We start from the raw sequence: 17,493 nt of genomic DNA on the forward strand, positions 1-17,493 counted from the left end.
TTAAATCAGCTTCTCTATTTGGGTTTTGTTCCAACACGTTTGACCTGTTTGGCCTGTCTGCCTGAGGATACGATGTAAAACGAAGGCATACCTCTCAGTGGGAGAGTTGCACTGACACCAGAGAGGACGTCACTGTTGTCTGAATGGCTGACAAGCACACATCAGACGGCAGGAATGGCTTCAGTGGTTCTCCTCTGGACTGTGAGGTTTACGTTGCCAATGATTTCACCAAACAGGAGCCAGAGGACCAAAACCTGTGGTCCAGGTGAGACTGCACATGATTTAGATCAGACTACACATACTACAGGCTTCTTCAGTTGGGATTTTAGAAATGTGGAACAGGTTGTCCTCATGTTGTCACGGTCTACACTTCATGGTAGGCTTCAAGATTTCTTAAAATTAGTAAAAAGTAGGAGAAAATGAGATAGAAACCATAGGGTAAGGTAAATTTATTTGTCTTAATCATTGAAAAGTGTATTAGTTTCCTATTTACACTAGATTATGACACTATGGAGGAGAGGCAAAGTGGTTTGGAGGGTTGTCTGGGAATTCAGACCAGACCATCTTTATTACTTTTGCCTGATACATGTTACTGGAGTTTTGGTTTCAAAATTCATTTACTGAGAGGTCTATTGAGAAAGTAAAACTGGTGTGGCTGAATAAGAATTTGGAAGTGTAAAGACAAACTCACTGGGATTTGTTTCTAAGTAAGAATGTATTCTGTGGACAAATCAATAAAAAGTTTAAGTGGGAAAAAAAATTGCAAAAAGTAACAGCATCCATTGAGTGAAACTGAAACTATTATAAACTTGATATGTTCTGTACTTGCATTCCTGGGAACATAAAAGACCATGTTGGCTTCTCTGGAACTGGATTTATTGTTTAGCCATGGTGTGGCTCTGTGGATGTCAATCAGTACATTTACATGACAGAGACAATCAATTTATTGTGTTAGTCTGACTAAAACCAAACTTTTAAAATCCATGAACATGTCAGTCCAACTGAAATTGTACTAAATTTAATCTCTCAAAGTCGGACTAACACAACCAGATAATGTGATTGGGAGTCAAATTACTATTACCATACTGCATGTATTCAGTTGATCAGATCCAAACTAGCCGAGGCATGCTCCACAGTTTCCGCCCCCTGGAAATTGAGTAGCATTAAATCCATAACAGAGGAAAAAGCCAGTAACAACATGACGAAATCTATATCCAGAGCCACAGATTTTTAGATGGACAAAATGTACAGAGCTGTAAAGTTGTACACCATGGTGCCAGTTTGCCACTAGCTAACCGTAGCTAATTTGTCTGTTGATTGTTTGGTCTGTGACATAAAGGGTCAACCGGAAAAGGGTCCAGTGCTAACAAGTTGGCATATCGCCACCTATCATAGCGGAGTCGGACATAATCTGGTCAATAGATCGATTCCAAGGACAGTAGTCCAATTAAATGGCCTAGTGGAGCTATGACAGTAGCTCGATTACTCAACTGTGCATGGAAACGCACTGGCTGTCAGTTTGTTGGTTGGCATTAGCTGGTTACATCTTAGGATTTTTACTGAAATGTCTTGACACTGACAGTTGGTACAGAAATACATGGTCCCCAGAGGATTAATAACCTCGTTAAGGTCTTAAAAGTACACTATGCAGGTTTGTTGGTCACTGTTTGTAAACACGCTCACCAGCGAAAGTGAAAGTAAAAGCCAACCTCACATTCACTATTGTTTAGTGTTTCGCCTTGCTGTATTTGCATTTTATTTTGACACCATGTCTCTTGGATGGCAGTTGCCTATAGTCTGGCACCTGGTTGCTACCTTTTTGTATACTCCCGACCTCTCCTCAGTGCTGTGGGGGTAGGCTACACGTCCATACACGTCCCAAACACAAAAAATAAGAAGAAAACAAGAAGATACAGGCAGAGGACAGAGTCTCTGCAGACAAACACACCGCCACACATGTCTAGTGGGTCATTAGTGATGACTGAGAGGAATTACTTCTGTATAGAGTGCATCAGGGATGACATTTTTCTGTAGGCTGACGCAATTAGTGTTGCCCTCGTTCCCTTGACAAAATGCCTATGAGATTGTTCTACTGGAATTTGAAAAATTGCTGAAAACAAGTTCTGTGGCAAACAAATGTTTTGTTCAGCGAGATAGTCTTCACAAATTAACACCACTTTTATGATTTTTAAAGCCTAAATGCAATCGCCAGAAGTAAAAAGCAAATGTTTGGCTTTAACAAACTACACTATGATGACATGACTTAACATCCCTACCATTACGAGACTGCAAAGCTGTGTTCTGCATGATGATGTTCTGTTAGCCACTTGTTAGCAACAGTCTTTTTAGGACACATAATAGCTTTAAAAAAGTAGGGTATTAACTGAGCTATTATATGTCGTAAAACTAAATGTGAAAGTCTCTTAAACTTGTGTTAACCACAGACCTTATTTCAGGCATGCTACCAAAAATGCATTCAAAGAACCCACCGATTTTGAGACGTGGTAACCTGAAGCGCTAAAATGCTAACTCATCTCCAGGTTTAAGGACTCATTCCTGGGGCGCTCTATACCTGCAAAACTATTTACATTCCCATCAGCCTCAGCTATACTTTGTGTTTAGTGCTACTTAGCTAATATTATAATAAATTATGATAAACACCCGCATGTTAGCACTATTATTGTGAGAACGTTTGCATGCTAATGTTAGCAAATAGCTCAAAGCACTTCTTTGCCTAGGTACAAGCTTGTAGAGCAGCTAGCAAGGTCAAAGATTCATTATGTCCATGTCATTAAGTCGAACCCGTTTCCCTTCGTGTTTTAGACCACTGGCTCGAAAATGGATCGTGATGCTGTTTATGGGCTCCTGCCTCCTCTACTGTGCCAGGATGGCCATGCCGATCTGTGCGGTGTCAATGGCGGCTTCTTTCCACTGGAGTAAGATCGACTCTGGGCTAGTTCTGGGTGGATTCTTCTGGGGTTACTGTTGCACACAGATCCTGGGAGGATATGCCAGTGACAAGTAAGCAGTTCAGCTGGTAAAACAACCAGTATGACTTCAAACAACGAGCTAATAACCTTTTTATTAACTCTATAATGTTTATTTATTATATTAGAGTGGGAGGAGAGCGCGTCCTGTTCATGTCTGCAGTCTCGTGGGCTCTGCTCACAGCCTGTACTCCTCTTCTGGCCCACTTAAGCTCACACACCCTCGCTCTCATGACAATGGCCAGGTTTCTCATGGGAGTAATGCAGGGTGAGTACTGTACCGTTTGAAATAAGCACCTGAAGGAGCAGTTAAGCATTTTGGTAAATACATGTGTTTACTTCTTGCCTAGAGTTAATTGAGAAGATCAATACCACTCTTATGTCGGTACACTAAACATGAAGTCAGAGCCAGCAGCTGGTTAGTGTAGCTTAGCATAAATACTGGAAACAGGCAGAAACAGTTAGCCTGACTGTCCAAAGGAAACAAAATCCACCTGCCAGCAGCTTTAAAGCTCATGAATTCACCCGCTGTACCTTGTTTGTCTGATCTGTACAAAGACTAATGTTAACAAGCTGTGGTTTAATGGCAGTCACATGCCGGTGTATTTCTTGAGTTGGAACAGTTGCCAAGCAACCACCAGAGACAACAGGAAGTCACTGTTCCCAGTCAGAGGTGGTGATAGGCAAATTTTTTTCCCTCTAAACAAAGTCAGGCTGGCCACTTCCCCATTTCCAGATTTATATTAAGCCAAGCTAATCAGCTGCTGGCTTTATATTTCTCACATTTCATAGCCTACTGTATAGACATGATAGTGGCATCTAATGTTTCAGTTAACTCTTGCCGTAAGTGAGAAAGCACGCTTCCCAAGATGTCGAACATTCCTCGGAGGCAGCTACAGTAATGTTACATTATGTCTCAACAAACATGCCATTAATGACACAGAGAGAAACAGGGAAGTATGATATCAAGTTGAAAGTAACGGACTGCTTAACTCAGGGCCATTATTGGCCAAAAGAAACTAAGAATAATCTGTCAGGAGCCGCAAAACATAATCGAATAAAAGTAATGACCCATTAAGTCTAAATTAGCCATCAACATTTTGAATAGGTCTAAATGAGTATTCATTAATATGATTTACTACAAGGTGGCTTCTCTGCAGTGGACAGTCTATAAATATTTAGCACTTGAACTTTGCAGCATTATTGGTGAAAGCAAATGAATCTGTCCACACATTATTAAATCCTCTATTTCCCTCCAAGACAAAAGTCTTGTGGTGGATTTGGAATCCATAGCTAGCCATGTAAGAGAGACTCCAGACTAGCCATCGCTACTTACGTTAAGCAAAATTTGGAAAGGCACCACATCGTAGACGTATGATGCACATTTCAGTTGTTGAAACTTGAAAACAATTGTTAAATTTGATGTGTAGGCTACACATTTTTACAGTCGTAGAATGCAATAATCACTTGAGGCCTACAACAAATGACAAATGAAAATCTGAATGTTAAAAAATAACTGTTATTCATTTCCATATAATTTAATGTCAAAGCCACAGGGAGCCACTGGAGAGGGTCTAAAGAGCCACAGGTTGCCTACCCCTGGCTTAACTGATAACATAACTGACTAACTGATTACTTAAACTGCATATCTAACATGTTACATTACTCCTTACAACAGAAAAGTAATCTGAGAACTTATTTTTTAACGCCTTACCCCCAACACGGCCACTTATACATCTGCTCTCTCTGCAAAGATGTAAATACCTTCGATCACTTAAAAGGCGTCAGGAGGCCAAAACTGAATTCTCGAATTAGTGAGTGTGACACACTTTATGGCCTTAACAACAATAGCCATTTTTCGTTGTGCTACTCAAATGACCACGACAATCAGTCCAATTGTTCCAGTGCTGCAGGAAATTAACTCTACAGTGACAGAAAAAGAGAAGCTGCGTGTGTCCTCTTATGTCTTACAGGTGTGTTTTTCCCATCTCTGGCCAGTATTTGCTCACAGCGTGTGGTGGAAGGAGAGAGAGGGTTTTTAATGAGCGCCATGGCCAGTGGTAGCCATCTTGGGTATGTTGTACACACACACACGCACACAAAATTTAATATTATCCAGCATTATTTTAGGGCAAATGAATATTAATTAATATTTTGGTGTAAAATATGTTTTGTATAGTACATTGTATGTGCGTCACATTTGTACACATTCTGTTGATGGCTGCCTTGCAATCTAAAAAGATGCAATGCATTCTGGGGCAGATGAGTATTTCCAGTAAGCTCATCTCTCTTACTAATCTCGAACACATCTGGACATTTATTACATGCACAAAATCCACATCAAATGCAGGTGAAACACACTACAAACTCAATTTTACATAATTATAGTAGTAGTAGTAGTAGTAGTAGTAGTCTATCTCTGGTGACACCTTTTCTTTGTTACTCTTTCAGAACGTTGTTAGCAGGTGGGATGGGGTCCCTGATGCTGGACCAGTACGGCTGGGAAAGCATGTTCTACAGTATTGGTTTCCTGGCTGGACTCTGGGCACTCACCCTCTGGTTGTATTTATTAAGAGGTACAGTAACTTCACTAGTCCGTCATGTATCCCGAACCAGGCTGCAATGTAATCCTTATTGGCAAATGTGCACCATCAATTTTCGTCCAGTAAAGGTGTTTGTTTTTGCCACTGACAGGCTCAGATTGTTATTCTGATTCTGATAAACACAAAACCAAGTTGGAGTTTAAAATGGGGCTCTTTCATCAAAATCACTTTTTGCAACTCTTATGACATACAACAGTATAACATAATGTACAATGTGTGATTCAGGTACAGATTTTTCCCCCAAGCAGACGAAAACAAGTTGCGACCTCCGTTCAAGGTTGTCAAGAACACCGTGGCTGAGTCTCTTTAAGAAACCACCTGTCTGGTACAGCTCATGTTCTTTAATCCTTCACTATTTACCAACACATGGTTGAGTCTTTATCCTAACCTCATCTCTAAATCTCTGTCTGTGTCATCTTCTCTCTAAGGGCCATGGTGATTGCTCACATGTGCTTGTGCAGCTCTTTCTACACTTTATTGTCCTGGCTGCCAACATTCTTCAAAGAATCATTTCCACAGGCCACGGTAGGCCTATTTGATTTCCTGTGTGTAATTGACAACAGAGTGTAAAACTGAAATGAGCTATGCTAAGATGAGAAAAGATGAGAAAAGACAAGTTAAGATAAACTAAGCTAAGATAAATAAGATAAGCTAAAATGAGAAACTGAGGTAATCTAAGATAAGATGAGATAAACCAAGATAAGATAAGCTGAGATAAGATAAAATAATATAAGCTAACCTGAGATACAACAAAATATGTTGGCTAAGCTAAAATAAGATAATATAAATTGAGATAAGTTAAGATAAGATGAGTTAAGCTGATTTAAGCTAAAATGAGATAAGCTGAGATAAGATAAGATATGTTGAGCTAAGCTAAAATAAGATAAGATAAGTTAAGCCAAGATACGCTGAAATAAGTTGAAATAAGATAAGATATGTTGAGCTAAACTAAGCTAAGCTAAGATAAGATAAGGTAAGCCAAGATAAGCTGAAATAAGTTGAAATAAGATAAGATATGTTGAGTTTAACTAAGCTAAACTAAGCTAAGCTAAACTAAGATAAGATAAGATAAGATAAGATAAGGTAAGCCAAGATAAGCTGAAATAAGTTGAAATAAGATAAGATATGTTGAGCTAAACTAAGCTATGCTAAGCTGAGATAGCTAAAATAAGATAAGCTGAGATCATACAGTCTATGGCTGAGATAAGATACGTTGAGCTAAGCTGAGATAAGCTGCAATAAGATAAGCTGCAATAAGATAAGATAAAATAAGATAAGATACGTTGAGCTAAGCTAAGCTAAGATAAGGTAAACTGAGATAAGCTAAGATAAGATAAACTGAGATAAAAAAAAGATAAAATAAGATAAGATAGGTTGAGATAACCTAAGATAAGGTAAGCTAAGATAAGATAAGATAAGATAAGATAAGATAAGCTCAAATAAGATAAGACACGTTGAGCTAAGCTAAGCTAAGCTTAAGTAAGATAAACTAAGATAAGGTAAGCTAAGCTAAGCTAAGATAAGATAAGATAAGATAAGATAAAGATACCACTTCATTGATCTCGCACCAGGGAAAATCACATGTTACAGCAGAGTCAGAAGCAAATGGAGAAAGCAAAAAAGTGTCTGAGTGCCAACAAAGGAAAGAAAACATGACAAAAATACAAATTAGATAAAATAAAAATATAAAATCTACATATGATTATGAATAAATAAAATCTACATATACACATACACACACACACACATATATATATATATATATATATATATATATAACCTGAGGTGGAAATAGTGCACATTGTGTTGTCAGTGGTTGGTGATGGAGAGAGTGTTGCATGATGTGCTGTCTTGTTAAAAGTCTGACTGCTGTTGGAATGAAGGACCTGCGGTAGCGCTCTTTTCGCCAATAAACCTGCTGCACAGTACAGTAGATTTTTCCATGTCGACACTCTAGGCTTTAAACAACCTCAGATCAACCGTTGAAATGCCAACCTGTCTGTTCTTGCAGGGATGGGTGTATAATGTAGTTCCTTGGCTTGTTGCAATTCCATCAGCACTAACCGGAGGATATATCTCAGACTTTTTCATCAACCAAGGTATTATTATTATTAACTTATTATTTTATTGTTTTATGTCTTTAGAGGTCGCTTACTGTACCTTTAATGTAAAAAAAATGTTTACAGCTGTTGTTTTTCTGCAGGATATGGTGTAAAACTGGTGAGGAAGATAATGCAGGTGAGTGTGGAAAAACTGTTGTGATTAAACAATAATTCAGTGTACTGTAGTTGTGTTTTGAGGAGGTGGAAAGTGTGTATGCAGTGAAAGGTTTGTCCCAACTGGCTGCTGAGGAGCTCATGGTGGAATTTTTGCATGTGCTTCAGACATGTAATTACATGCCTCCCTGAGGCAAAAATGTTCAAGTACTGTGAATGCACACGTGTACACCTCTGTAGGAGAACACAAAAGGAAGTAATTATTCAGGTCATAACACCTAAACTGAGTAACTGAGAAAAGCTTGACTTGATTAACGGGCTCAACAAACTGCATCAGACACTTGCGTGAACTTTTTATTTTTACTTTTAGATTGTGAATTGTGCCTTTAAATATCTGACCTGTGTGTTTCCTCCCTCCTCAGTTCTTCGCCATGGGTGTTATGAGCATGTTCATTATGCCTCTGTCCGGAGCTGTCACATATCCCACTGCTGTGATTTGTGTATCTGCTGCCGTCGGTCTGTCCACCTTCAGCGGCGGGTATGTTACATTATGAAAAAGATCCTGTCTGTGTATTTGAACTGTTGCGTGATTTGTTGGTAAATTTAGCTAAGCTAATATTTAAAGGATGATGTTTTTCTAAGAGGCCGCACTGGAGTTCAAAAGTTTGGAATCAGCAGCTATATTCATCTTTTTTTTTAAAATTTCCTTCAGTTATCGCCACTTTAGATAAAAACTGTATAACTCTGATACCAAATGTATTCTTTATATCTGAAATATTTTTGGCCCCAAAAAGAAGAATTTAGTCGATGTCCCCACAGTGTTTCATAACAGAGGAAAATACTGTAGAAACTTTGATTCTGAATTTGTTTCCAAGTGTAAATGACCTTCGATCACTGGTGAACCACACTGTGACTGGTGTCTGTTGATCCGTACATATATGGATGATGCCTCTAGTGTACAATGCAAGGAAGTGCATTTCTTTACAGATGGATAGAAACCTGATAGAAACTACCTGTAGCCATGAGGAAGAGGCTAAATTTGTCCGCTTTTCACCATCCAGTAGTTTGAAATATGTGCATGAAACATTACTGGGACAAAAACAGGACCAGTATTACATGGCAACAAATAAATGAGTATGTTGACCTGCCTGGTATGCAGCATGTTTTGTGAAATATTCAATTAAAAAGATATGAACGGCTAAACGAGTCATAAAGACAATCTGACTGTATATAATATATAACCATATTTTAGCAGAATAACGTTACTCAGATTCACAATGTGTTAAAACTAGATACACAAGTTCTTTTTAATCAAACAAACTCACTTGACAGTAAACACAGGCAATTGAATTGAAGGAAATAGCCTGTTAGCCAATTAGCAGTCTGTTAGCCAAGCTAGCACACATACGGTCTCTCCAAAATACACTGCAAAAGCTCAATTTTTTTAACTCACTTGAAACAAATTCCAGACCACAAAATTACAGAGGGGAGGAGGTTAAGCTAAGCTTAAACTAAGTTTAAGCTAAGCTAAGCTAAGCTAAGCTAAGATAAACTAAGCTAAGATGAGATAACCTAAAATAAGCTGAGATAAGATAGCTTAGCTTGTCCTGTCCTACCCTAAGATAAGAATAAAGATAAGACATTATTAATCCCACACCAGGGATGTTCACATGTTACAGCAGCTCAAGAGTCAGCTCAAGGAAAAAGCAAAACGGCTGAACGAGTCATCGTGACGATCTGACTGTATAATATATAACCATATTTTAGCAGAATAACATTACTCGGATTTAATGTGTTAAAACTGGATCTCGTGTCTCTGAAATCCACCAAATAAAGTTTCGCTGGCACATCGGATATCAGTCGTCTCCGTACACATATGTAAGTGGTTGAGTTTAGGTTCTTTTCTTTTAAGATATTTTTATAGGCCTTTTTGCCCGTAATCAATAGAACAGAAGGGTAAAAGGGGGATGACATGCAGCAAAAGGCCATAGGTTGGAATCAGATTCACAGCCACTGCTGCCTTTGTACATGGGGCGCCTGCTCTACAATACTTAATACTAATACAAGTATTTTTTGGGAGTATCTGTACTTAACTTGAGTTTTTATATTTCTGTCAACTTTCACTTTTACTCCACTACATTTCTATGTAGTGGAGTAAAAGTATTTTATTTTTTATAGTGTTGTAAAGTTGTAAAATAGTTACTTTTTTTCAATGTGCTGTAGATTTAGTTGTTTATGTGATGATTTTCTATGTGTTTCAGTGGTGTGAATGTGAATGTACAGGATCTCGCCCCGTCATGTGCTGGTGCCCTCTTTGGTGAGTTTGTAGCAGTCTATATTTCAGTGTCATAACCATCTGCTTATCTCTTTATGTTGATTAATTTCTCATTTCTACAACAGGTTTTATGAACATGTTCGGTGCTTTGTCTGGTACGTATCCAACATGTTTTTGCAGTATACAGGACACTCTGCTCTCGCACTGAAATTAAATGCCTCTTGTCCTTTTCTTTGGTGCATGTCACACAGGAGTGGTGATGGTCTCTGTGTCAGGGTACCTGATAGAGGTCACGCAGTCGTGGGCCAACGTGTTCTCCCTCATCACTTTGGTAAATGCCACAGGCCTCGGGATTTACATCATCTTTGGAGATGCCCGTCGAGTCGACCTGGAAGATTACAGCCAGGTCATTGTGATTTGACTCGGACATTTCTGTTGCACATACTGGTCTGTGTCTGATTTCTGACACTGTACATTATATTAAATCTCAATCTATAGTCACAGTTTGTAGAAAATAAGAGTAAATTCTGAGTTATTCTTTGGTGAACCTGGCTGGGAACAACAGAAAAACTAAAAACACAGTACAGTATTTAACAGAAATGATTGTTTTGGATGGAATAAAGTTGTAATTTCTTTGTCATTATTTTGACAAGGGAATCAGAATTTTGCTGGTCATAAAAGTGCAAACATCCGCTCTGAAAAATGAAGGAACTTGAACATAGTTTGAGTTTTTGTTGTTTACTGTGAGTCGTACATTGTACAAATATTTATGACTGAATAAATATTCAGTGTAGAAAGTTTGATGTCCGCACATAAATGTTTACATCTATAATGACCACATGAGAGAATGCAAGCTGCTGGTGACATCGAAAAACATGTTAAAAGGCCAGTGTGCAGGATTCAGGGGGATTTATTGCCAGAAACAGAATTTAATATAATAAGTATGTTTTCTTAAATGTATATTGTATTGAAAATAAAAATCCTTGTGTTTTTGTTACCTTAGAATGAACGTCTGGATCTTAAGTTATCAGAGTAAAAAGTTGAGTACACATTAGCAGGTGCAGGGGGAGCAACTTGTCTGCAACATGCCGAACAGCATTGGAGAAACACTGATTTGTAACATGACGCTGCTTTATTTAGCATTTTTACCGGTTTAAATCACCGTCAGTTTGTTTGGGAGAGGAGGAGACCTCTGCGGATAATTCGGCTCCTGGTTAAAAAAATCTCCTGAACAGTAAACTGAAGGAATTCTAACCTTTAGAAGTTTTAGCTATTTACAATCTGCAATCCTTACTGCTAGACCCCACTACGTCCCCCTAAAGGTGTTTTCACATGGATTTAGAGCAGTAACACTGCATTTTTTGCACATGTGTGAACACTTCAAGAGGACTCTGAGGCGAACTGCCCCGAGACCACCTCAGGAGATGGTCTGAGTTTGGTTCGCTTCAAGTCCACGGTGCAGTTCACTTAACCTGTGCACTGTGAACACAGAGTGCTTCGGGTTCACTTTGCCATTGTATTTAGTCCTCTAGATTACATGCTGTTGCACTGGGACACTTAAAAAACCACGCAACCACGTTGGCCTGTAACGCTTTCAAGGACGCAGGACAAGGAATAGTTTGGTCCACACAAGATACTGCATGTCTCCAGATGTGGAATGTAGAATACATCAACCAGCAACAGTCTACAGCACAGAAACACTTAAGGTTTACCTCCAATTTTAAGTTCATCTGAAAGCGAGGGGCTTCATAACCCCACTGCAGTGCTACATCAAAGTAAAAATAAAACTATGTCAGTATATATTATATATAGAATATAGTGTGAACAGAAAGAGAACTGAGTCCTCTTCAAATGAACTGACAATGTGAACACAAAAAGAACTGAGTCTCTTTTCTGTTGGTCCAATTTTAGGTGCACTTTAAGAAGGACTATATGTGAAAACACCTTAAATCTTACACACTGGACCTTTAAGAGAGAATGTCTGCTTGTCAGATTTGGTGACATGAGACAGTAGTTGACTTACAGTTTGCGTATAAAGGACAAGGCAGCCAACTGTCATGGAAAGGCCATGATTAAATACTTTTATAAGGCTGAACAGTTTCCTGAAAATGTTGTTTGCTGTTAGCAAGCGTTACTCACGCAGGAGCGAATGCTGCATTTGATGATAGGGACTATTTTCTCCTGCAGATTTGGTGCTCTTATATTTTTATGAATTGGATGTGAGCACTAATGATCATATCTGTAGCTCTGTTTTTGGTTTACTCTGGACAAACTTTCAAATCCACTGGAACAGTGTCATTCATGAGTGAGGGGAAAACAAAGACGTGCAGTTTGCCTGAAAAGGACTCAACACTCATAAATATTATATTTATTCCAACTGAGCATTTAAAAAAAATGTGTTTCTGTGCTTTTGTACAGTTTGGTTAAAGTGTGTGTAAACTGTCACATTTTTGTACACAGATTGGTCTTTGTAATATATATAATATTAATGAATTACCTTGTTTACCGTTGTCTGTTTTCTTCTTTTTTCTGAGTCCTGCACAACAGATTTTGATAAAGCTTGATCAAACATTGTGTTCTTCATTTAAGAATCTGTGTTTATGATGACAGACAGAAAAAACATTTGTTTTTATGAGAGGGAACTCACCAGTGCATTAAATAGTTATGAAAAACAAAGTGCATTCATAAAGTTTTCAGATGCCTTAACTTTTTTCATGTTTTGTCATTTTGTGCATTTTTCCACTAACATCATTTAAATTTGTATTAATGACAAAGCAAAATCAGGATTTTAGATTTTTTCCCCCAACTTTATTAAAAAAAACTCATTGATATGAGTTTTTTTTTAATAAAGTTGGGGGGAAAAATCTAAAATCTAAAAATCCATGGACATGATGGTGTTGGCAGTGATTACAGACTAGAGTTTTTGAGTATGACACGAGAAGCTTTGCACGCCTGGATTTGGTGATTTTCTGTCGACCTTCTCTGGAGACCCTCAGGCTGTCAGACCAGACGATCTTGTTTCTCACAGTCTGAGTGTCTTTGGGTGCTTTTAAGCAAACTCCAAGTGACGTCTTTCATTGAGGAGAGGTTTCTTTGTCACCTCTCTTTCTGATGCCCTTCTCTCCAGGTTGCTCAGTTTGGCCAGGCTCTAGAAAGAGTCTGATCTCCAAAACCTTCAATGCAGCAGATTTTTTTGTAGCCCTTCCCTGATCAGTGCCTTGACATAACTCTGTCTCTGAGCTCTGCAGGCTGCTTGTTGTTTGCTCTGGTTTGCACTGTGAGCTGTGGGACCTTTATACAGACAGGTGTGTGCCTCTCCAAATCATGTCCAATCAGTTGAATTGACCACAGGTGGACTCTAATCAAGGTAACAGATCTCAAATATGATCAGAAGCTAAATTTCAAGCGTCACAACAGTCTGAATATTCATGTCAGTCGGATGTTTCAGCTTTTACTTGTTAACACATTTGCATAAAAATCTATAGCCTTTAAGTCCAAGATAAATTTTCCTTAGGGACTATAATTTACCTCACCTCACCTGTTTTCACTTTGTCTTTATGGGGAAGTGAGTGAAAACTGATTTTGGGAAACATATTTTTGAGCACAAGGTTGCAGCATAAGAAAATAACTGATTTATTATATTTTAATACATGTATGTGTGTTGGACCTTTGGCATCACATGTCTGCTTTTATGTCTTGTCTGCAGTATTAAATATTATTTATAACTTAATATTGTGTTTTAATAAAAGGTCAAGATGATAATAAAAAGGTCAAATATTAAAAAAACATTTGAGGAGATTCGTGTGGAGGGTCATTCTTGAGTTTAGAGCACAGTGTTAAATTGATTTTTCTCATTATTCTAAGATATGTGAAAGTTTCACATCAAACACGCCCCCTAGTGTTTGGTTTTCACAAAAAAGACAAATTCATTATCTAAAAAAAACTAAGACATCATATTTCAATATGAGGACATTAAATCAAATTAAACTCTGATATCACACAAGCTTGTTTGATTAAAGACAAAACTATTTGCTCACTACAATTAAGCATTTGGTTGGAGGAAAAAAGATTAGTGAAGAATAAACCATATGTTTCTTTAATGTGTAAAAACTGAGAACTGAAATGCTGTTTATGGTTTGAATTAATTTGGGGTCAAACCTACAGAGGCTGAGAATGGCTCTGTTTTCAGTTATTTCTTTTAATGCTGTTATTTTAAGATCACAAGTTAATGATTTCATTATCTTGTGAAAGTGAGACAGCTGTTATCATGAGAAAACAAAAGGTTGTTTCCTTTTGTTTCTTTTGATGTTTATCAGATCAGGTGAGCCATGCCAGCAGCCATAGATGGCTTCTTCACAACTGTAGCAACTGTTTTAAGCTGAAAATGTCAGATCAAGGAGAGTATAATAATGATCAGCGCATCAGACTGTATTTTTACATGTCTTTGGAGGGCATGTTTTCTTTACAAATCTGCAGTAAAATAAATACAAAATACAGCCATTTCAATTTGTAAAAATCAGAGGTTCCTCCCCTAAACCAAAATAAAGATCATAAATCCCCTCGGAATGAGTCAGAGTGAGGTGCGGTTGGACAAAGCAACAGTATTTGACGAGTTGGGTTGTTGCCCTTTGCGTCAGAAACAGCCGCTGCCTAGTGCGCATCATAAATTAAATTAAATTAGGAATATATTCTAAATTATGAATTACAATTCACAAGTTAGAATATTGTAAATAAAACAATTTCACCGCCAAATATCACAACAACTTTTGGATAAATTATGTTAGTTCAACTAAATCAAGAGTCTCGCTCCAAAGTTGTCGAAATCCGGTGCTTGGGCGGAGACTTGCAGCATCAGACACGACAAAGAAAGGGGTTCTTTCATGTCAGCATGACGCGTGGCTGGTTGCCATTACAGTTTAATAGAGAAGAGCGGTGTTCACGTCCTGTAAGATTATAAAGCCAAACCCTGCTGTTGAAGAAAAAAAAACTGTCAGTTTGTGTTGTTGTCCTGACTTAGTGCATTTATTTTGAAAGAGACTGTATGTAAACAGTGAATTTCCTGTGAAAACAGAAGTGTATTTTGAAAGAAGACAATGCATGTAACAGGCAGAACTTGACTCAGTGTCCCAGGACTTTAACAACCAATGCACCCAGGGTACCTTTTACGTTGTATCTGGACGTGGAAGCTCCATGACCAAACATCGATATGACAAGGATGCAGTGAGAATGTGTTGAAATTAAGCTTTTTGAGGTCAAAGCAAAACGTGTTGGGTCCTACTAAAATAATTGGGTTTGTCAGATTCTATTATACTTTATATTATCTACTCAAAAAGGTCAGAGTTGGAACTACTTACAAAGATGCATACAGATTGTTACCTTTTTTTTATAAGCAGTGTACAACTAACTTTTCACACATGTGCAGTAAGCCCAGTTCTCCTGTAAACACACTATGAGTTCCCCTTTTCTGTCTTACAGTTACTGCACATAAATTAAAATGAATAAAACAAAAAGAAGGACGCTGATGTGGAAATATATCATGAGTAATCCACTGATTCCCCTCCACAGCAGCTCCAGCTTCAGCACCCCGGTCTGCGCAGCTCCCATCCCGCAGTGTCTGCATCAGAGCCGACAGCAGACCCGGTACATTAAGCCGGTGTGACAGACGGTTTAACGGGGACAGCATCCAGCGTTTGATAGCGGAGTACGTCATGACGTTACTGCTCCAGCCTATGAGGACCGGAGCACGCAAATGAGGACGGGGAGGCTTTAGATGTAGAGAAATGTCTGATATTAAAACACAACAGGAGGAAGAGTCTGCTCCGTGTTTTATCCTGCAGGTGTGACCGGACTGGAGCTCGTCTGTATCTCCCACAGCCTCACCGGACACCAGCACCGGGCCTGTCTGCCTGCATCCACAGATGCTCGGTATTGTTTGGCCTGCTTCACCTCCGTCTCCATCTCTGTGAGTGTGATGATAATGCGGGATGTTTCCAGTGAGGAGCGTCAGACGGAGACCTGAGCATCAGATGCATGCTGCGGAATGAAGCAGCTGCAGAGCACTGGAGGAAGTGGAGCTGTCATGATGGCGATAATGTGTGGAGGTGATGATGATGACAGAAACAGAGATGATTAATATGTGGTATTTGTATTAATGCAGAATATCTGAGGACATTTCATATACCCTTGTGTTGCGTTGATGGCGCTCAGGCCTGTCGAGTCATTTCTGTGTGTGCGTGTGTATGTGTGTGTGTGTCTCATCCCGTGATGCTCTTAAAGCTCCAACTTTCCCCGGTGCAAGGCTGCAGGATTGCCGCTCCTCGTGTTCACGGCGGACCTTGATTTATTAGCCATACAATTAAGGCACGCGGTGAATGCCAAGAGAGGAATCACACTCTCAGCGTCCTGCATCATTCACGGAGATGGAGAGATTTAAAACTACTGCAGAGAGAGAGAGAGGACACCAGCCTGTGCTCACAGGAACAAAGACTGCCTGTCACCAACATTTAACCAAACTACAGTGTGTCTCTTGCAGGTTTAAAGTGTTAAAGGCTGATACATAAATTAAAAGCAGGGTTATTGAATAAACTGTGTTGTAGAATTCACATTTTGGTAACAAGTTATAGGCTGTTGGGGCTGCAACTGATTCTCATTATTTTAACTGTTGATTAATCTATTGTATGATTGTACACAGGGACCTAAATATAGACAGTGCAGGCAATATCATTGCACTGGCCCATAGGGTGGGGGTGGGGTCTTGCGAATGATTCCAACCCAGTCTCACTCTGATGTTGTAGAAATCTGGCGCTTGGGCAGCATCAGACACTGATGAAAAAAGCCGTCCTTTAACGTCAGCATGATATGTGGCCCGTTGCCTTTATAGTTTAACTGTGCTAGGCAGCATCAGGGCGAAACGCAACGGGACAAGGACGAGGGTTAAGGTGGTGAAAGTCCAAGTAGGGTGGGTGGGAGAGGTCAACACATTCTCACTCCGATCTTGTCACATATCGTTTGGTCATGGACTTTCCACGTCTAGATACGACATGCAAGGTACCCTGGGTGTGTTGGTTGTTTACATTCTGGGACACCGTGTCAAGTTCTGCCTGTTACATGCATTGCCTTCTTTCAAGATACACTTCATTTTTCACAGGAAATTTAACATTAACATACAGTCTTTTTCAAAATAAACGCCCTGCTTCAGACTACTAACACCATGAATTGACGTTTATTTTCCTTCAACAACTAACGCACGTGGTTGGGTTTAGGAAAACAGAACAGGGTTTGGCTTTAGAATCTTACGGGACACAAACACTGCTCTCCTGGGTGAAAGTCCGTGTTTGTTGGACCCATCCACACAGCGTCCCAGAACGTCAATAACCAACGCACCCTGGGTACCTTTCAAGTCGTATCTGGAT

The 17,493-nt window shown here is 39.1% G+C and overlaps 1 protein-coding gene across 1 annotated transcript; it reads left to right on the forward strand.

Annotated features, from left to right (window-relative positions):
• The first annotated feature begins 111 nt into the window (after window positions 1–111).
• Window positions 112–12,574, forward strand: LOC117257846 (voltage-gated purine nucleotide uniporter SLC17A9-like). The gene is made up of 13 exons (XM_033628194.2): window positions 112–265; window positions 2,824–3,021; window positions 3,116–3,255; window positions 4,961–5,060; window positions 5,439–5,563; window positions 5,816–5,915; window positions 6,019–6,115; window positions 7,602–7,689; window positions 7,794–7,828; window positions 8,229–8,344; window positions 10,068–10,123; window positions 10,207–10,236; window positions 10,333–12,574. The coding sequence occupies exons 1-13, from the start codon at window positions 144–146 to the stop codon at window positions 10,500–10,502; spliced, it is 1,377 nt and encodes a 458-aa protein (XP_033484085.1). The 5' UTR covers window positions 112–143; the 3' UTR covers window positions 10,503–12,574.
• The last annotated feature ends 4,919 nt before the right edge of the window (window positions 12,575–17,493 follow it).

The sequence above is a fragment of the Epinephelus lanceolatus genome, chromosome 8 (genome assembly GCF_041903045.1).
Source record: "Epinephelus lanceolatus isolate andai-2023 chromosome 8, ASM4190304v1, whole genome shotgun sequence".
NCBI lineage: Eukaryota > Metazoa > Chordata > Actinopteri > Perciformes > Serranidae > Epinephelus > Epinephelus lanceolatus.